Consider the following 22038-nt stretch of genomic DNA (forward strand, 5'->3'; position numbering starts at 1 on the left):
ACATCTCTGCCCATGATATTAAATTGTAATGCGGGTAAGCTTTCCCTTTTTTTTTTTTTTAAAGAATTAAATTGATGTAAATATAACATTAGAAAATATCACAAGTCAAATTATTGGGGAAATGAGTGAGCTGACGCATCATTATTCCCCGAACAAAATAAATAAATAAATATATGGAACCGAGATCCCTGCTTTTTTTTTTCTTTTTGAAGAAATGCTGCTTTTTTCTGTCAAGACTCGGGAGCCTTGAAGATGGCAAATGACAGCAGCAGAGTCTCAATCAAGGCATTATAAATAAGCAAATAATCAAATAGTAAAATAAAACATAAAATCCTTCAGAACACTTTTCAGGAACTGATGATGTAAAATAGATAAAAAGCTTCCAACAATTCATAGAAGCGACTAAGCATTTACTACTGAAATTTTCAGTCCCAATTATATATATATTTTTTCTATTAATGCATATAGAATGGAACAAGTAATAAGGATGAAGTGGCAAAACTATATATTGTTAAATACCACCGTGAAAAATGTAACACTCAATTTTAAGAGAAAAAAGAGACTTAACATTTACCCATTCAGGCAAGGTATACACTACAAAACTACAAGACTATCTTTTCCATCTCTTTTAAAACAGAATATGCCTAAGAAAAGTATCCATCCATACTGGAATGAAGCAAACCTTCAAAATACAAACAGAACTCCTATAGATGTCTAAAAACGGATTAAGTTGGCCACTTCATATTGGTTAAATTATTCCAAATCACAAGAAACCAACCAAAATTACAAAATTGCAAACTACGCATGTCAGACCATCTTATTAGCCTCATAAGCTTAGACATAATCTGCAAAGATAAACAAAGTCTTAGAGAAAAGAGAAAACAAAGACTCTCATATACAAATGAACTAATTCATAATTAAGTAGGAAATTATGCATTTATACTGTTCCTGAACCACTATATATGAGAGTTACTGGCTGTCAGATTAGAAAATCCAACAGTTGTCTGATGTGACCAACAGTTAGGGGAACATAGGATCAGGTTCAGACAGTTCAAATAGGTTCAGTAGTACTTCTCAACTGTTGGTCAGGAAAAGTACTTACATTGAACTTACTAGTCCCTTCTTCTCTTCTTTCTCTTCTTAGCCTTCTCAAGTGGTACTGGCATAGCAGGTGGTACAGGAGGCGGCATGGGAGGCGGGAAAGGCGGGAATGCCATCGGGTGGGGGTGTATTGGCAGGTAAAATATCCCTGGAGGAGCAGCCATTGTTACAACTGGAGTTGCTGCAACTCCACTTTCAGAACTTTCTTTCATGCCACTACTACCATCAGTGGCAATCTTCTTTCCCTTCTTACTTGATTTCTCTTTCTTCTTCCCTTTCTCCTTCTCTTTATCGCCAGATGTTGATGCAGCACCAGACATGGACCCGCCTCCTTTTGACTCTTCAAACTTCTTCATTATCTTTTCTCTCGCCTCCTTCATAACTGACAGTGCATACTCCATGCCATCCTGGTCCAATGAACCGAGTTCAGCCAACTCGGCCAGAAACTTGTTCCCATGCTGGTACAGGGGATCTTTGCCCTTCTCTTCTCTCTCCTCCCCAGCTGAATCTGCACCATCCACCATGTCATCATGATATGGCAGCTGTGCTGGGGAATCAGGTTGAGGCAATGCCTTAATACTCTCCGGTTCATGTGGCCGGTTGTAATCCTTCTTCCACCTGTCAAGAACATACTCATTCGGTATGTACATTACAAGTTCCTGCTTTAGCACAGCCAAGGAATGGCTACACAAAATACCTTTGAACTGAAATGATCGGCAGATGCACCACACCTCCTTCTCTGAACTATTAAACACGACTCTATAATCAAGCTTCTTACCTTTTCCTATTACTGTCACAGTATATGTCACCATGGACCCGGTGCGGCTCGCCTCTTTACAATTAACCCTTACTAGCTGGCGCACTTGGTCCTGGAACTTGAGAAACATGTTTATCGTATAAATCTTAGCCATCTGCTCTTCGAAAAGTAAACCGGACAACATGTCAGGACACTGTTGCAACGATCTGAAATCATCATACATCTCTCTATCGTACCTAAGCCGCATGGCTGTATCATACTGTTCTATAAATCCTTTGATGGTTGTTTCTGGGGTTATGTACCCGTCAAAGAAGTGGTCAAGCCTCTCACTTCTATGCATAGTACCCAGGCCAGCCCAGAAGGTCTCTTTGATGTATGCCGGAACCCACTTGTCTCTCTCCTCAAACAGAGCAGCAAGCCATCGATTTTCGGTCAAACCATACTGCTTAATCATTTCCATCCAGTCTCTTTCAAAATCCGCACCAGTGAGAGAACCAAATACGACCTTACGGACTCTCATGCTCATGGCTTCCTTATCCTCAGTCCTTCCAGAAAGTTCTGGAAGGTCTTTTAAAATATGCCACAAATTAAATCTCCTCCTGGCAGAGGGAAATGCCTCGGTAACTGCACGAACCACTGCACCAGTGTGACTTGTTATAACAGCCCCTGGTGGCCTGTCGTCCATGCATTTTAGCCATTTTTTGAACAGCCAGACATATGTCTCTACTGATTCATCTCCCAACAAACCACATCCCAGTAAAATCACCTGGCCGTGATGACTCACCCCCAGAAATGCAACAAGAGGTATCACGTACTGCTCACTTAAATAAACAGTGTCGAAAGCAACAACATCACCAAAGTACTTGTAAGCTTCTCTTGATCTGTGGTCAACCCAACACACATTCTTCAACCGACCTGCCTCATCCATATCCCAGCTGTAAAAGAAACCATCTTGTGCTTGATTCCTGTCGAAGAACGCAAGCAACGCCTCCACATCAGCTTCGGTGAAGCGCCACTTCCCCATGTCCATTGAAAAACCTCTCTGACCTAATGTTCTTTCTACATACTCCTTTGGCCGGGCAGGTCGGCCACGACCTGCATGAATTTTTGGATGGAGCCTTGTTCTTGCATTGAACGGTTGGTAGTCCTTTTTCCAATCAGGTAAGTCTCTGAAACACATCATGAAGCGTACCATTTCAGGATTGCATGGGTGGTTGTGTTCAAGTTCCAGAAAGACAACCTCCCAGTTGCCTTGTAAGTTGTTGAACTTGACCACCATCACGGCCTTGCAGTCGGTCTTGGCCACAAGCCTCCTACGCACCTTTCATGAAAAATTCTGGATTAGAAATGCTTTCTAGTCAATTTCCTGGATCTTTGCTGGATGTATATCACTAGGTCTGTAGAGATGACCATGACTAATCCAGAACCAATGATCTGGCCAGCAAAAAAAAGTGCAGGTAGGTGCAATGGAAGTTCAAGAACAACCAGCTGACATCATGTGAATTAACAGTTGATTTGAAAACTTAAACCATAAAGCTGCAACCCTGTCTAACATAAAAATATTCTCCACACTTAATACTGCAAATCTAATGACAATCTAATCACTCAATTATTCTTAATTATTTAGCATGGATAATATAAATTTTTTAATGCTGCCTGTTGTGAATTTTACTTTTTTGAAGTTTCCACAATAGATTTTAGTTTAATGGGAGACCCAAAACCAAACCTTTAATAAATGGATTTGATAATATTTTTGGAAATCTTAACTACATCTCATCAAAGTAGAACCCAAACTAGACAAATCAGCAAACCTTCAAACCAGGCTTATTCTTGGGCTTGCCGCCTTTGTAGCACATGAGGGTGTAGCGGTAGCGAACCCCATTGCGAGTGTGGAAGTTGCGTTTGGTCACACCAAACCCATTGCGGTATCCATATGCAAGGTAGTACTCATATGCCTCATCCATGGTGTCAAACCGCATGCCAAGCTTCGGTGGTGCGATCGGCTCATTGCGTTCTAGTATATCTATGGCCCGCTTCCCTACCGGGACCAGGTCCTTTTTCTTAGAAGAAGGAGAGGTCGAAGTCGAAGGTAACACATCGATTGGGGGCACTTGCATAGCTAGAAGTCTGTAAGTGAATTAATTTTGTTAATGTCCTTCTAGAGTCTACAATTGATACCACATTTGCTCAACCAAACTTTACTAGTTGATTCCAGAAAGCACAAACTGATCAAAGAGAAAACAACAGCTGGAGATGGAGAGAGGAGGTGATCAGCTCCCCCCTTCCCCCAATCCAATCCTGTTGTTAGTGAAGTACCTTAGTTAAAATTAGGACCTACTATATCAAAGCCCTAAACCTTCGTTGCTACCATGGTTTGGAAATCACCATCCGAGCTACGCAGTTTCTTCCTTCCTGCCTTCTAGTCTGTTTGCGACTGGCTGATTCTTCAGATTTGATTTTCAACAGATTCGTTAAATTTCTTTAAAAGATGGATGCGGTTAATGATCAGAAGGTAGATTTGGGGTAGTGTGGAGTAGGTTTTGCTAATCAGACGACGACCGGAAGAAAGAAGATGATGGGTCTGTCGGGTGGGATCCGAATCCGATGGTTATAAACAGGCTACTAAAAGGAATTTCACAGAAGAGAGTAATCTTATTTGGGCCACCAATTTAAAGTATTGGGCCAGATATTACTTCTTTGTTTCATTTAGTCGGTCTATTCGTTTATTTCTTCAACTTATATTTTGGGCCACCGATTTAAAGTTTGAACTTTGAATGAGCCAACATCTATGGAGAAAACTTTACAGCCAAATGTGTGGCGGATGAGAGGTAATGAGCATGTAGTGTGGGAAAAATGGCACGGCGGAGCTGGCTTCATCACAGAACGGTACGATTACGGCACGTATTACTGTTTATTAAGCCACTTTGAAAATTACTGATTATTGAGCCACTTCTCCTTATTAATATGTGCTTGGAGACCCAATTTTACATTTTTCTAAATTTTTTTACTATTTATTAAGTCACTTTGAAAATTGCTAATCCAATGGTGGCTGCTAATTTTACTGTTTTGTTAAGCCACCGTTGGATCACCAATTTTCAAAGTGGCTTGATAAATAGTAAAAAAAATTCAGAAAAATGTAAAATTTGGTCTCCAAGCACATATTAATATGGAGAACAAGATGAACGGTTCAGATCGACTTTTTAGATTTTGAAATTACAAATTTGGACTGTATGCATATCGGCCCATATGCTACCGAATGCATATTAGTCACTCTCTCTCTATATATATCTATATAGAGAGAGATATGGGCTACGGTGAGCCATTGAGTAAAATGAGTTGGTGTTCCATGGCACTATATTTTTATTTTGAAAATCCAAACAATCGATCCGAACCTCTCAACATGATCTCCATATTGAAATGTGCTTGGAGACCAAATTTTATATTTTTTTGGAATTTTTTTACTATTTATTAAGCAATTTTGAAAATTATTGTTTTTCTGTGAACAGTAAAAATTTCTGGACCATCGGATCAGCGATTTTCAAAATTGCTTAATAAATAGTAAAATAATTAAAAAAAAAATGTAAAATTTGGTCTCCAAGCACATTTCAATATGGAGATCACATCTAACAGTTCAGATCTGTCATTTGGACTTTCAAAATGAAAATATGGCATGAAGTACAAACGCGTTTTACTCCATGGTCATTGTAGCTCATCTCTCTCTCTCTCTCTCTCTCTATATATATATATATATAAAAATTTGGAGGCCCCTTGAATTTTGAGATCCGGGGCAGTCGCTCTGACTGCACAGCACCAAAGCCGGCCTGGTTAGACGGAAACATTTATTTTTAAAGAGGAGGGTTCAAATGCCTCCATTTTTTAAAACTTTAATAACTCAAAATTTAAAACTTAAAAAGTCAAAATAAAACCGTTAGATATGTTCTATGTTATTTTCTCCATGTGCTCATAAAAAATAATCACATTTCAATTTTGTTTTTATGTGAATCAATAAGTTCAAAAAACAACGTCTATAAATCATCCACATTAGTGCAATTTTACAAGTTCTTGATGACAATCGAAATATAATTGAAATGTTATAATTTTTTACACGTGCATAAATAAAATGATGTAGATCATATCCAACGGTTTTATTTTAACTTTTAAGTTTTAAATTTTGAATTATTGAAGTTTTTAAAAATGAAGACATGATGGAGGCATTTCAACCTCCTCATTTTTAAAATAATATTTACAAAGAAAACAGCGAAAGATTTAAAAAAAAAAATGTCAGTGGAATTTGGTGTGCCTCGGCTAGCTAGTTAAACACCCACCACGTGATGTGATGAGTATTGCACAACAAAATAAATTATTTATATATTATTTTATTATTATTATTATTTTGCAAGGAGGTTAAAATTGATAAGGCAAATACAAATAATAAGTAGCATGGTAAATTGGTAATTTGTTCAATTGAATTTTTCTTAAATACCAACATATATTACGGTTTCATTTTCCTTTTAATTGATTTTTTCTTACACTCTTTACTTTGTTTAATTAATAATATGTCATTCGAAAGTCGTATACTGACCATTAATAGGACTTCGTACAAGGATTAATTACATGTATAAATTAATTATTTATAATAAATAATAATTTATCCTTGTAAGTCCATGAATTATTAAAGTATAAGCGACAGGCTTCATGTTATATCTTAGTATGTTTAGTTGTCAATTTTTCATAGGTCAACAAGTTTATATATTGTAAAAAAAATGTAAACATAAACATGTCAATTTTCCATTAGTGAGGACTCTTTGCAAGTGCATGTACGTAAACTTGAATTTTTAATTATCTTAAGTCTAAATTAAAATAATTCTATTAGCCAAAATGAAGAACGCGCATGTTAATTTCTAGAAAAGATGGTTTTCATCAAAGCATATGCCATATGACAGATTAACAATGCATATGTTTCTGTAACCATGCAAACAGATGTCCTCTCATAAGAACAACAAAAATACAAATTCTTTGTACTATAATTGTTTTATTGTTCAAATTTTTTATTACCTTAGAAAAAAATATATATATGGGAATCAGTTGTACTGATTTTCTGAACAAAATCTACCTATGTCAACTACATATATTTATAATAACAGATATCACGTGTGCTCTAAAGTTTGCATAACGTTCAAATGACTTTATTTGTTGTGTTTCCATCTATCCTTTATTTTTAAACATTAATAATTCAAATTTATGCTTTGTTTTTATTTGTATTAAGAACTTACAATAAAATATTAATATGGATAAATTCTGAATATTGAATTTTTAATTTATTAGTTCATATAAAATCAAAATTAAAAAGTAATATTTTATTATGTGCATGTAAAGAAAATAATATAGATTATATTTATCAGTTTTATTTTAATATATAATTTTTAAAATATTTATTATTAGAAAATTTAAAAGTGAAAGTATATGATAGAGGTTAAAAAGAATGAAGGAATTTGAACCTCCTCAGATCAAATTATCCAAAGATGCAGTCCATATTCCTTCATCAAATTTTTTTTGTGTCATAATGTACAGCAACAAAAACTAAAGTGTCACCGAAAATCTCTGAGACTTCATGGATACTGTCACGCAGCACACAAGAAAAGGATCGACTACGTACGCCAGAAAGAAAAACAGTTAAGAAACAAACCTCATGTCCAAACATGTAAAATGGTCTAAATTAATTACCATTGCTATTTTGCTACCGATATAATTTCTACCAAAATTCCATTGTCAAACCTATTCATAAGCAAATACAAATTTGGAGAGAAGAGGGAGAAACAGAGAGGTGCAATGGAGAACTTCACCCTCAATGCTCTTCCAAGCATTAGGGAAAGCATCTCTGTGTACCAACTCAAGGCACCGCAAAATCCTGCCATCGATGAAACCGACTCAGACAATGACGGCCACAACTATGACTCAGCCGACGAGGGATTTTCATTCGGAATTTCGCCGGTAGATAGTTGCGAAACTACACCGGATCTCACTGCAGACGAGATATTTTACCACGGTCATATCCTCCCGCTTTGTTCAATTTCCAATCACACCCCGTTATCCATAGATGATACAGATACAGATGCGAGCACGACACAACCAGAGGCAGCTGGTAAAATTCTCGACGCACCCAAAACAGCGCCAGGGTCACCTATGAAAAGTTGGTCGACTGGTTCAATAAGGAGACGAAACCCGATTCATGAATTTCTCTTTGGTGGTAGGAGTCATAGTGATGGAAAAGAGAAGTTAGGGCTCTTCGAAAAGGGAAGTTCGAGTGTCAGGGGCAAGAAGAAGAAGAAGAAGAAGGATAAAGGAAAGGCCAAGCGGAAGGAGTTGAAAGATGCGAACAAAACGGAATACACGAAGAATGGCGAGAAGGGGGTTCGTGTGAAAGCGAAGAGAAGATCATTCTTGCCATATATCGGGTTCTTGGGTGCCTGTCCGATGCATGATTTCACCAAAAAATTCTATTTCTAGCAATTTTTGGCTGCTTTTTTTTTTTTTTCAATCTTCCTTCAGGCATAATTGCTTTTTTTTTTATTCATTTAATTATTTGATAAACATGCAAAAAGAGTGTTGTGTCATTGTGCGAAAAGTTTGAATTGGGCGAGCGCAGAGACAGACATTAGGCAGAGTGTTTTAAACATTAGGAAGTAATCTTGGTGTTTGGTTGAAATTTAAATTATAGATGAAGTGGGGGATAGAGATGAAAATAATTAAACAGGGACAACAGATAACTGTTAAAAATATGTTTTTTTTTTCTTTTTTTTTGGCTATGTTTGGATGTGGTAGTGAACTGAATTTTTGTTTTCTCACACAAACAATACTTTTCAGTTTAATTTTTGTACTCATGCCCATTCTCAATTAAAGACCGAACAGGATCTAATACAGGTTAATTAAACTGAGAAAGTTAGTTTTTGACAAGAGACCAAACAAAGAGGAATAACGGGGATTTTATTTGCCTCCAAGAGTTTTCAAATTGTTTAAATACATACTATATTTACTTGTGCTTATAAATAATAAGAACATTAGAACAATAGTTATTTGGAAGAATTGGTGTTAGCGGGCAACATTTGAATCCTCCGGTCGAAACACATATAATCAGTGGGCGGATCCAACATGGTGATTTATCGGTACTAATCAACTTTGTTCTCCTCTGAAAAAAAATTTGCCCTCTTTTCGATGTTTGATTTGTTATTTGGATAAAATTTAGTGCTAAAATCAAAATAAATTTTTTGAATTATGATTAGTAATTAGAATTATTTAAAGTATCAGAAATTACAAGTCAGGACATTGAAAAATATAAGTCAAAACATTGTTTATTTATCAAACACTCAATTAGTTAATGAGTTCAAATCCGATTAACAATTTAAACCTGATTCGATATTTCTTTACCCGCTGACGAAAATTCTAAATCCACTACTGCATATAATAGTGTCTTAGGATACCAAAATTCTAAATCCACTACTGCATATAATAGTGTCTTAGGATACCAATTTATCTGAATAGCTTTTTATTTAGTGAACGTTAAAATTTTCTATATAGAAAGTTAAAATATTTTGTGAACGTTAAATTAACTAGTTGAATGTTTGACTTTCAACTTAATGATTTGCACTCTGAGTGTGAAGTCACACCGGCATGTACTAGCAGGACTATAGGAGGCTGATCTATTGATGATCTGCACATTGAGCCAATCAGGCAAGTGTAGCCTCAGGACATTTGGCAAAAAAAAAAAACAGAAAGTGAGAGAGAGAGATTAAAGTGTTCTGTTCTCCTCTTAGAGTCCACAAATTCAAAAAAAAAAAAGGAGGATCCACTTACATTTTATTTTGGTGACGTCGAATTACATTCTATATTTTTAAAGTTCAAACATTTGATCTAAATTGTTTAATATGATGAATATATTAAAATGTGCTTGCAGATCAAATTTTGCATTTTTATTTATTTTTTATTTATTTACTATTTATTAAGATGGTACAAAAATTCAATGGTCTGAAAACAACGATTTTATAAAATACTTAATAAATAGTCAAAAAATTTAAAAAATATAAAATTTGATCTTCAAACACATTTTAATATATTATATTAATTATGTTGAACGGTTTGAATCGACTATTTAAACTTTAAAATTTTTAAAAATATAAAGTGTAATTCGGTGTCATAAAAAGAGTATAAATGAATCCCTCCTTATCTTAAAATTCTGTTTCTTCATTTTTTTAACGCAGTTAAGCTATTTTGCAATATCAATAGATTTACTCAATCGCAATTTATATAGTTATCGTGGTTTAAGATGTAGCAGTGTAGCACTGCAGATGCTACCTATTATTTTCTGTATTTGAGGCTACACTGACGACCGTGTGATGGGCAAGATGAAGATGATAACCTAAGGGTTTTTCTCAAAAAACAAAAAAAAAAGTAGAAGAGGATAAGCGGATAAAAAAAATTATCCCTTCGTAAATTCGTGAAAGAGTCTGTCACAGCTGATCAGCTGAGACAAGAGAGATAGACGCGGAAATAAATCTGCTGCGATTCTAATATCAGTCGTTTATATTTTTTGAAATTCGTGCACAAAAACTATTTCTATTTAAGATTCCCACACTGTAATAAATGAAGTGTTAAAATTGGAATCGCAGCAGATTCTCACCCGCCCCGTACCATGTGATTTGTGCGGGCCGAATTCGTATCCTCTGAGATATCTGAAACTTTGCATGACCTTATGGAAAATTCCAACCGTTTAAATACGTTCTGCACGAATCTCAGAGCACACATAATACTGATCCCTACATCACCCCCGAATAGGCACCGGACACGTCGGTCACGCAAAAGTTGAGATATCTCAGAGGATACCCACTCGTGCGGGCCAGGGGTCGAGCGGTGCATACTCTGAGATATCTTTAACTTTTACATGACTGACGTGTACGGTGCCTATTCGGGAAGAGCGCAGGGGCAGTATTATTTGTTCTTTGAGATTCGCGTACAACGTATTTGAACGGTTAATATTTTTCCAGTAAAACACTCAAAGTTCCGTGTAGCCTCCTGTATGAAAGTTGTCTTTTAGTTATTTACGTATCCGCAGCATGAAACTTACCAGAGTTATGGCAGGGACCCTTCAAACTATATAAATAATACACATTCACAGCGGATTAGTATTTGTACATGTATATTTTACACGCGTATCTCTCTATGTTACAACGATTTTGTATTTTTGCCCTTTTCAAAATGCTTATCGCATTTTTAAACTTATATAGTTGTTTGTTTTGTTTTACAACTTGGACCCCGGAAATATATACAATTCTTTTGAATTTAATAAAGGAATTTACATTTTTCTCATTTTTTAATATTGATCGTATCATATGGAAAAATTAATATAGATAATTTTTGTCACACGTTAATATTTATCACGACACAAAACAAATAATGTATGCAACTATTTTAAGATTAATTATAATTATCGTTAAAGATAACTAGTTAAGTGTTTACTGATACAACATATCCCTTACAAAATAAACTAAATAGTGAACACATCAAGAGGTGATTAGGTGAACGTTAAGGCGGTATTTTACTTTGGATTACGGCTAGCTAACAAATTTTAAATAGGTAATATAACAGTTTTTAGAATAACTATGCTGTCAGATGACTTGAAACAAACAGTGCAAATCCACCTAGATTGATTAAATATTACCGAGTTGAATGACCAACAAATCACTCGTTTCGGGACTCGGGTTTTCTAATTAAGAAACGGTTTCAAATACAACATACTGCTTTTTAATTTGGTGTACATACGTCTAATAAAACGGGAGCAGATCACCTGCCTCCTGGGGTGCAGGATTTTCCTGCCCCCTCAGTCACTGTGAGGTGGGGTCGGGTTTAGAGTGGGTGGAGCCGGATTTAGGGTTTAGGGTGGGTGGGGCCCACTAACAGTGACTCTGGGAGCAGGAGATTCGATCCCTAATAAAACGGCTCAAATCAGTACTTATTTTTATTTATTTATTTATTATTTTTGCTAACTTAATTGTAGGAGCTAGTGCTCATTTTTATTTTAGAATTTCAATACTGGGCCAAACTTTATTCATGCCCAATATATATCGAAACTTAGATTGAGTTGAGGAAATAAATCAAAATTAAAGATATTATATATCAATTTAAGTTGAAATTTAAGAATCTTTCATTACTTTTGTTACTTTAAGACAGATAAAAAAAATTCAGAATGAAATCAACACAAGAATAATTTTTTTTTTTTTTTAAATCTAGTTAATGGTTCCGATTTGACCTAAATTTTGGAATCTATTGAAGGAAATAATTTTTTTTCTTATCTATTGAAGAATTCTTCAATATAGATTAAGGGAACAAGCTCTCAATCTATAACTTGTCAATAAACAGCGAGGTAACAGCAAGAAAAGTTAAAATTTTATCTTGTTTGTTTCCTAGACAAATATGAAATATCCCTATTCTAGTAGCCGAGAATTTTTGCTGCTTTTGATTTGTTAATTTTTTTGACTTTTCCTGCATGATTTACCGTTTCCCAGTTTGACCTTCTAGATGATTTTCATTTTTCTAGTACATGGAGATGGAGGGAAATGTCAAATATGTTTGCTTCAAAGAAAAAGAAACAAGATGTCAACTTGTCAAGCAAGCACCCAAGATAATTGATCTTATGTGACACATTCTGTTGTGTAAATCTTGTAATAGTTTGGATAAAATGAGAACGGTGTAGGTCCGATGCTCATTAGATCTATTTTTGAGTTTAATGAGCTCCACAACCGTCCGATTTGCTTTATAATATATGCGTACGATAATTAATGCGAGTGTGTATGAATATTAAAGCTAAGGAAACGGATATTAAAGCCGATCGGACAATCCAGACGTCCATCGAATCTAAAATAAATCCCATGAAAATCAAACATACATCCAAGTTGAATAAAGTAAGCATTTATATACAAAAAAAAAAAGAATCGCATTTCCGTTTTTTTTTTCAATTCTTATTTCCTTTAATTTTCTTTTTTTTCGATTAATATACGAATAAGAACTAGATTCTCATTTTCCATAAAAAAAAAAAAAAGCATTTGTATATGAGCTTCTTTCCAAATTGGAAGACCAGGTACCTGGGAGACTTGAAAATTGCTCCATCAATACAACACTTTTTGTGATGAACAAAAGAAACAACTAGGTTAACATATTTAACAATATGATATTCGAAAAAATAAATTATGTCTGTTTCAATTATTAAAAATAGAGGGATCAGGTTACAACAATTTTTGAGTTACAATAAATTACTATAATTATTTTCTACATTTTTAAAGTCTAAATCGTCGATCCAAACTAATGGTTTGCTAAAACCCGTAACGAGTTACCCGAATTCGGTCCGCCCGTACCCGCTGCCCGAGGTACCCGTACCCGAGGCCGGGTATAAACGGGTACACGGGTACGGGTATGAGACGGGCCGGACCCACCTTTTTTGAAAAAAACCCGTCCATACCTGTACCCGCCACCCGTACCCTACCCGTTTACCCTTTTTTTTTTTTTGAATTTTTTTCAAATTTCCCTTCCCCCGCCTTGATAAGCCAAAATTGTATCTATTGAAACCTAGGGTTAGGTATGTAAATTAAGCCAAGTTTTGATTAAATTAGGTTTGATTAGGTTAGAAATGTCCAAAAGTTCAAGTTACTGTCCTATTTATGTTTATTTTACAGGTAATCAAGTGTTTGGAGCTTAACGAAGCAAAACGGGTGAGTCAGCACGAAGATTGGAGCAACTGTCAACATCCATTGCGGCCCGAAATGGAGTTATTGCGGCCCCTTAACAAAACAGACAGAGCCCTCTTCATTTCCTGCACTTTTATTGCGGCTCGCAACCAAATCCATTGCGGCCCGAAATGAGTTTACAGTTTTATGCGCGACAAATTCTTAACTGCCTCCACTCATTGCGGCCCGCAATAAGGCAGTTCAGAGCCCGAATTTGCTATTTTTAGGGATTTATTTCTAGGTTTCGCTAGGGGGTATAAAAGGAGACCTGTAGAATAGATTAAGGATGTTTTTAGAGAGGGAATTTCTAGTTTTGAACAAGGAAAAGCAAGGAAGAGAGAAGAAGGGAGAAGAGAACATCATTGATCAACCGGTTTTATTATTTTCTTTCCTTTGGAACTCTTTTGATTTCATTTGTGTTTTAGTCATGACTGGCTAAAGGCTTTTCTAGGGTTGATTAGGGCTGTACTTGAAACTTTTGTTATGATTTAGTTGGTTTTGTTTCATATGTTATTGTTCTTTGTTATGATCTATTCTTTATTTTAATTGGTTGTGAAGACTTAATCGAAATCGCATGAAATCTTATGATTTGGTATTTGCAATTGAGAAATTGAATATTAGGTCCAGACCATAAGGAATAGGGTATTTGATAGGTTAAGTACCGAGAGGTGATGCTTGTCTTATACGTGTTTTACCTAATAGTTTAGAAAATTGTGCCAAGTACCGAGAGGTGAAAAATAGTTTTCTAGATCAATTGGGACAGTAAGAACTTAATGACTTTAGATTAGAGTAGCCAAGTACCGAGATGTGACGTTTATTCTAATTTAAAGATGGTATTAATATAGAGATATCACTTTGTACCTACAACATCCAACTATGCCTTCATAAATATAAGAACAAAATTTACAAACCAATTAGTCGTAACACTAGTGGAGAGGAACCCTAAGAAACCCTAATTTCTCATACTTGTTAAAAATCATATTTTGCTTTAAAGACTTTAGTTTAATTCAGTTTAATTGCAATCAAACCAACCTTTGAACAAACAAAAACCTTTTTACTTTCTTTTACTAAATTAAATTGTTAGGTTAGGCTTTGATATTCCAACTTGTTCCTATGGAGACGATCTCTAAGTACTACTCGACAAGGTTGTACACTTGCAACCGAATTGAGCGTAAATTAGGATTTATTGCTTGTATTGCAAACACCACATCACGCTTGTTTTTTTTTTTTAATTCTTTTTTATTTTTGTTTTTTAAATTCTGTTTTTTAGTTTCTGTTTTTAAAATTCTGTTTTTTAATTTCTGTTTTTTAAATTCTGTTTTTTAATTTCTCTTTTTAAAATTCTGTTTTTATTTCTGTTTTTTAAATTCTGTTTTTTAATTTCTGTTTTTTAATTTCTGTTTTTTAATTTCTATTTTTTAATTTCTGTTTTTAATTTCTGTTTTTTTATTTATATTTTATTGTTTTAATTAGAACGAGAATTTGAAAATAAAATAAAATGACTCGTGTAAAGAAATAAATAAATAGATTTGTACTTAGCCGTATAAATATACAAATTTTCGCACGAATAATTTTATATATAAGGGACAAATTTTATTCATTTTAAAATTATAAAGATGCGACTTGATAATTTCGTGTATATATATACACACTATTTGATATCGAACTATTCATATTTTAAAAATTGAATTATAAATACGTAATAATATTTGTACGACACTGTAAAAAAAAAACCCGGACCCTACCCGAGGTACCCGTTACCCCTACCCGAGACGGGCACGGGTATGAAACAGGTAGGGTAGAGTTTTTGAAAAAAAAACCGCCTACCCGTACCCCTTCTACCCGAGTACCCGTCCCGAGTTTACCCGAGGTACTCGTACCCTACCTGAGAGCAAACCACTAATCCAAACCGTTAGACGTGATCTCCACAATAAAATGTGTTTGGAGACCAAATTTTACATTTTGTGGAATTTTTTTACTATTTATTAAGATGGGTACAAAAACTAGTCAAATTCAGACCATTGAATTTTGTACCCATCTTAATAAATAGTACAAAAATTCCAAAAAATGTAAAATTTGATCTGGAAGCACATTTTATTGTGGAGATCATGTTGAACGGTTTGGATCGACGATTTGGACTTTGAAAATGTAGAAAATGGTTGTGGTAACTTGTTGTAACTCAAAAATTGTTGTAAATTGATCCCTCCTCTTAAAAATAATAGGAAGTTAGTTTGAAAAGTCCACAATTGTTAGGTTTTCAAAAATTGAAAAATATGTTTTTAAATTTATATTTACTTGATCATAATGGGAAGTAGTTTTTTGCAAAAGACATAATCAACCACATATTCAGTCGCTCGACGAGAAAGGATGATTAATTTTTAATTAATTTTTGGAAAGAGAGGTTTGGTAAGATTATTTAAGGGATTACCAAATTAAGGAGGTTACAGAATAAACATTTTTTTTGTGCTTGTTTGCCATCTCTATCTTAGTATTTGTTAATCCTCGTTTAGTTTCCTAAAAAGTGCTTTAGTTGTTGGGTGGCTTAAGATATTTTTATCTACCTTCTTTTTCCACATATTAGTAATCTCTGTCTGATTTTATAAGGCACGACAAATTCATAAAATTAAGCCGTTTTATTTTTTTTTTCCCGCTCTTTAATTATGTAAAATAAGTAAATCCCTTACTCCATACTAAATTGGTAACAAGGAGTCTAATTCAGAGATGGATTTAGCTTGAAAGAATGGAGTCAATTGATTCTACTTTTAATTTTTTTTTTTTTTTGTATTTATGCGTGATTTTTTATATAATTTAGAATAAAATATTATGATAATGTGACAGTGATCCACATTCTCTGTAACAAATTTATAGGATTTACACATGTGTTTATCCTTATAATTTGAAAGTCTGATACTGCTCCTGTATTTAATAATGACGATTAAACTTTAATATCTCTTTCTTCACTATGTTAAACTTAAGATTCAAAACAAAGCAAAAGAAAGTGGTTTTAATCAAAGAAATCTGTCTTGACAAGATTAATGATTCCCAATAATTTAAAAATGATTAACAAGGATTAAACTCTTAAATCTCTCTCACACATACAAGTTAACTTGTTTCAGTGGTTTTTTTTTTTTTTTGAAAAATAGTGGTATATACCACCGATTTCATTTGAAATCATAGCATATCTGATATAGTACCTAATTGGTACCAAAATCAAATATGACAAGTCTTATACAGCTGTTCAAAACAGAAACAAAAGAAATACAAAACCTCATAACATGCACACAACTAAGCAAGACAACAACATAAGAAAGTACAAAAAAAATCAAAATATGCATAAAACTAAGTATTACATATCTAATAAGTCTTCATCATCCTCCTTTTCTCTAGACATTGGAGATGGAGGGTTGCCAACTCCAAAAACCTGCATATCCTCTGAACTGGTCACTTGGAAAATAGACATTGGAAGATCCATTACTTGAGCCAATTCTGGACTTCGTACCTCTTTCTCCTGAAGTTGATATGGAAGATCCTTAACATCAGAATTGAGCATTAGACTCAATTTTTAAAAAAAAGAAAAAAGAAAAAGAAAAACAGAGAACAATCAGATTGAGTCCTTTCAGAAGTTAGTTGGGAAGTCTTTATCTTCATAAATAGTTAGACAGTTGGATCCATGATGCTTTATATCCACTTCTTTATCTAATTAATATGTGGACTTAGAATTTTACAATTTATGTCCATCTTATTCGAATATGGGCATTAATTAATGCTAGAAAAGATTTATTATCAAGACAAATAAAATAACATCTAGATGTTAACGTAAAAATATATATATATATATATAGAGGAGGGTTCAAATGCACCCAAATTTTTGTGCATCCAAATGCACCCTATCCTTTTCTCTGTTTTCAAAGTCCGAATAGTCAATCTGAACCGTTAGATGCGATATATATATTAAGATGTGCTTGGAGACGAAATTTTACATTTTTTGGAATTTCTTTACTATTTATTAAGCCACTTTGAAAAATCGCTGATCCAATGGTCCAGAAAATGTAAAATCAGCAATTTTCAAAGTGGCTTAATAAATAGTAAAAAAATTCCAAAAAATGTAAAATTTGGTCTCCAAGCACATCTTAATATATAGACCGCATCTAATGGTTCAGATTGACTATTCGGACTTTGAAAACGGAGAAAAATTAATGATTTGAAAGATAGGGTGCATTTGGGTGCACAAAAATTTGGGTGCATTTGAACCCTCCTCATATATATATATATATATATATATATATGATATTTGTATCCACTTGTTGCTAAAATACTGTGAATAAAACATTTTTTTTTCATTTACTGTCCATGTTTGGACAGTTAGAAGACAAAAAAAAAATGAGATCTTAGATCATTAGATGGACAATTTAAGCCTACACTATTTAAAATAACAATCTTTCGTACGATCTGTCTTTTTTTTTAAAGGTTGTATGATCTGTCTTTGAAGTTTGCTAATTGAATCTTTAATCTTATAATCTCCTTAACATAATATTGATTTCTGCTATAGTCCGGTTGTCACTTGTCCAGTTGTGTAAAGTGTAAAAGAGTTCAAAATTAAATTATTTTTTTGTTAAAAAGAAAAAGAAAATTTTAAGAATTATGTTTTGAATAAAAAAAATGAAAATTTGTTTTGTTAGTATTAGATTAAGGAGTGAGTACTTGTCAACTATGGCTCATTTTTTTTAAATATATTTTTATAAAAATATAAAATATATACTTAAGCTCCTATAAATAAAAAAATTGCCTACCTCTGATTTTTTTTTCCAAATATACTTTTATTTTCATATTTTTCTCAAAAAAAAATTATAAAACTATACTTAATATTCAAAATATTTAAAATATTAACAGAGTTATTTTCATCCAAATTTTTGTCCCTCTACAGCTTTGCTGCTTATCATGGCTACGCTTCTGACTATCAACCATAGGGGTGTCAATGGGTACGATATGGATAGGGTGAAAGTATTTTCATACTCATTTCCATTAAAAATGATCTTATTCATACCTATCCTTACCCATAAAAATTATCAGGTAACGAAATAGTAGCGGGTGAATAACAAATAATACTAGTATAATAATTAGTTTTATTATATTTAACAAATAGAATATCATGTTGTTCGTACAATAATCATTTTCGTCTATTTGACTAATTTGTAAAAACATACAATTATTGAATTTTACGATTTCTTCTATTTTAAGATTATGTAGGTCCAAGAAGAGTTGGAATTACAGAATGATACGCTTGGACTGAAGAAATCATGAAGACTTTTATCAAGAAGACAAATTGTAAAATCAAAGGTGGTAAAATAAGTTTGAGGATGTTTTTGCAGAAGTAAAACGTTGGTAACGTTTATAAAACGTTGTAACGTTTTAATTCTGCCAAAAACACTTAAGTAAAAGATTGATTAAAAACACAGAAATAACTTAAAACGTTATAACGTTTTTACAAAACGTTGCAACGTTTTAGGATTACTAAAAATGGCAGAAGCACTGGTGTACAAAACAAATAAAACGTTATAACGTTTTGTAAAAACGTTATAACGTTTTAGGATTGTCAGTATTTCAAATATAAAACGTTGTAACGTTTTCATAAAACGTTACAACGTTTTAATTAAATCTAAGCTTCAAACTGTTCCTGTTTTTGATCAAGATTTTACAGCACAAAACGTTATGTAACGTTTATAAAACGTTGTAACGTTTTTGAACCTTTTTGCTGAGCTGTCAGAAATCTAAACCCTAAATCGCAATTTGAACTAAAACGTTGTAACGTTTTATAAAACGTTGTAACGTTTTGGTTCAAACAGCTCATTTTTGAGCTGACACTATAAATAGATGAGTGAGGTTTTCTTCTCACTCATCTCAGCCGACCCTAATTAATTCAAAAGTGATTTTCTGAGAGCTTAGCATACTCCATTGTTGTGAGAGCCTAAAACTTCAAAATCCCTCAAGCAACCTCAAACCTACTTCACCAATCTTGATATAGATTAGGTTAGAGTGATCTATTGAGTGTTTCTCTTGTGTTCCTAGACAATCGAGACCTTGTTCTCATCTCTTTGAGTTGGCCGTTTGATTTCCCGCTTGGTGTGTAAGGGCTCAACGGTTCACAAGTTGTAATCCTTTCGTATTGGGTAATAGGAAGGCGCACCTCACAAGGTTGCGAAGCCCCGGAGACGTAGGCCTTTGTTTTGCCGAACTCCGTTATCACCCCGCGTGTCAAATTTCTCTAAACTCATCTCTTTACTTTCAATTGCAATTTAATTTCAGTTTTTGAGCAATTAAAGGTGCCCCTAAGTGCAACAAAGTGGTATCAGAGCAAGTTACTCGAATTAAGACACACTTAATTGGAGATTAGATCAACTTGACAAATGGCACCCTATAGATCCGTGAAAGAACCCCTAGTTTTTGGTACTACCACCAAAAATTTCATGCATTGGAAGAAAACCATGATTAATTACTTGAATATCCTTGAGGTGTGGTATGTGGTTGAAAAAGGGTATACACCAACATACACAAGTGTAGCTACCGAGGGTTCAACCGATGCCAAAATTGAGACCGTTGATTCCAAACAAACCAAGAAAGACAATGACCTAGCAACCAATGCCATATTCAATTTGGTTAGTGAATCGGTAGCCTCACTCTTTGGTAGTGCATCAAGTGCGAAAGAAATGTGGAATTCTCTTGTAAACCGGTATGAAGGCAATACCCAAATCAAACGAACCAAAATAACCTGTTTAGAAGCAAAATTTGAAACCTTTAAGGTTGAGGATGGTGAAAGCATTGAGGATATGTATAATAGACTTATGCATATCCAAAATGAGTTTACCGAATTGGGAGAACCACTTTCTAACAATAAACTTGTAGGAAAGCTATTGAGGGTGATGCTCATGAGGGATAAATGGTCCGGGTTGGTGAGTGCTCTAGAGGCAATCCAAGGCACGCACGACACATTCACACCGGATGACCTCTATGCTCATTTTAGGAGTTTTGAAGAAAAACTTCGACAATCCGGTGATTTGAAGCAAAGCTCAAAGTCCAAAACCGTAGCTTTTCCGGCACAAAACCGAAACTTTCCAAGCTCCTCAAACACCCGTCTTTCAAATGATCAATTTATCAACAAAATTGATCATGAAACATCCAAGGATGCCCTTCTCTTATCCAAAATGTTTCAAGGAATGCTTGACTTTGAAAGAAAATACAACAAGGAACGAGAAGAGAAGAACAAAAGGCTAATGTGTTTCGCTTGCCATAGAGAGGGGCATTCCATTCAAACATGCTTCAAGCTATTTCCACAATTGAAGAACACGGATGGGGAAGCACAACAAGATCGAAAACCAAGACAAAAGTATGATGGGTACAAGAAGAAGAAAGCCAAAGCTATGCAAGCTTTGTTCTCGGATAGTGAGACGGAACAATCCGATACGGAATCGGAGAATGAAGAGGAGATCAACCTTGCATTGATGGCAAGTGTAGATGAAGGTCCCTCGAAAATTGACATAGACTCAATTATAGCTAGCAAGAACATCACCGATGAAACAACCATCAACTTTCTCATGGAGCTTGTTAAATCAAGGAATGCCAAGGAGGGAGATGATGAAGTCAACACCTCAACAAACTTCGCTAGTGAGGTACATTCAACACTTAGTCTTGATGGTTATGAGACCGAACTTGAATGTATAAATGAAGGTGGTGAAGAGTATAGTGGTGAAATTGATATTGAAAATTGCATAATCACAAATGAGACCAACAATGACTTGTGTACCAATAGGTTAGACACCAATGATGCAAGTACTTTCAAAAATGAAATTCTAATGCACGATAATCATGAATCTAGGTTGAAATCACTCCTTGATGAGTCCAATAGAATCTTGGTTGAGAAGGAAGGTATTATTCAAAAATTAATTGCTAAAAATGACATGTTAGAACTTGAAAATAAAAAGTTAAAAGCATCACACTTAGGTGAAATAGGCATTTTTAAAGTTAAAGTTCAAACCTTAGAAACCGAAATTCGGGCATTGAGATCTCCTAGTGAATTATCAAAAGTCACTAGTCTAGATCCCTATTATGTGAGCAAGTTGATACATGATCAATCCTATTATAAAAATGATAGAGTTGGTCTTGGATTTGAGAAGGGTAAATCCTCACTTAAATCTAATCACATGCTAAGCCCTAAAGGAAAAGGGGAACATTCTCAAACTTCAAGTATTCCAAATGCCAAATTAAAGTTTAATTGTGAACAATATTCAACTTATCAATTTTTTACTAAAAATGGTTTAACTCCTTTGAGCAAGGAATCATCAAAATTGAAGTTCTCTCATGTCTCAAATGCTAAACAAGATCAAAAGTCAACAAATTATGCCTTTAGGTACAAAT

At 34.1% G+C, this 22038-nt stretch overlaps 2 protein-coding genes across 5 annotated transcripts; one reads left to right on the forward strand and one right to left on the reverse strand.

Annotated features, from left to right (window-relative positions):
* Nucleotides 1-526: 526 nt before the first annotated feature.
* LOC144564598 (protein FAR1-RELATED SEQUENCE 6-like) lies at nt 527-4460 on the reverse strand. 4 transcript variants are annotated; one of them, XM_078314205.1, is made up of 4 exons: nt 4175-4426; nt 3670-3985; nt 1103-3179; nt 527-845 (listed from the first exon to the last, which is right to left on the reverse strand). In XM_078314205.1, the coding sequence occupies exons 2-3, from the start codon at nt 3973-3975 to the stop codon at nt 1113-1115; spliced, it is 2373 nt and encodes a 790-aa protein (XP_078170331.1). In that variant the 5' UTR covers nt 3976-3985; nt 4175-4426; the 3' UTR covers nt 527-845; nt 1103-1112. The 4 variants fall into 4 exon arrangements, with proteins under 4 accessions (XP_078170331.1, XP_078170334.1, XP_078170332.1 ...); XM_078314208.1 differs by having other exon boundaries at nt 1114-3179; nt 4061-4426; XM_078314206.1 differs by having other exon boundaries at nt 4061-4426.
* Nucleotides 4461-7654: 3194 nt separating this feature from the next.
* On the forward strand, nt 7655-8365 carry LOC144564372 (uncharacterized). Its single transcript, XM_078313974.1, has one exon. The coding sequence runs from the start codon at nt 7688-7690 to the stop codon at nt 8363-8365; it is 678 nt and encodes a 225-aa protein (XP_078170100.1). The 5' UTR covers nt 7655-7687.
* The last annotated feature ends 13673 nt before the right edge of the window (nt 8366-22038 follow it).

This window comes from Carex rostrata, chromosome 13 (assembly GCF_964058835.1).
Source record: "Carex rostrata chromosome 13, lpCarRost1.2, whole genome shotgun sequence".
NCBI classification, from domain to species: domain Eukaryota; kingdom Viridiplantae; phylum Streptophyta; class Magnoliopsida; order Poales; family Cyperaceae; genus Carex; species Carex rostrata.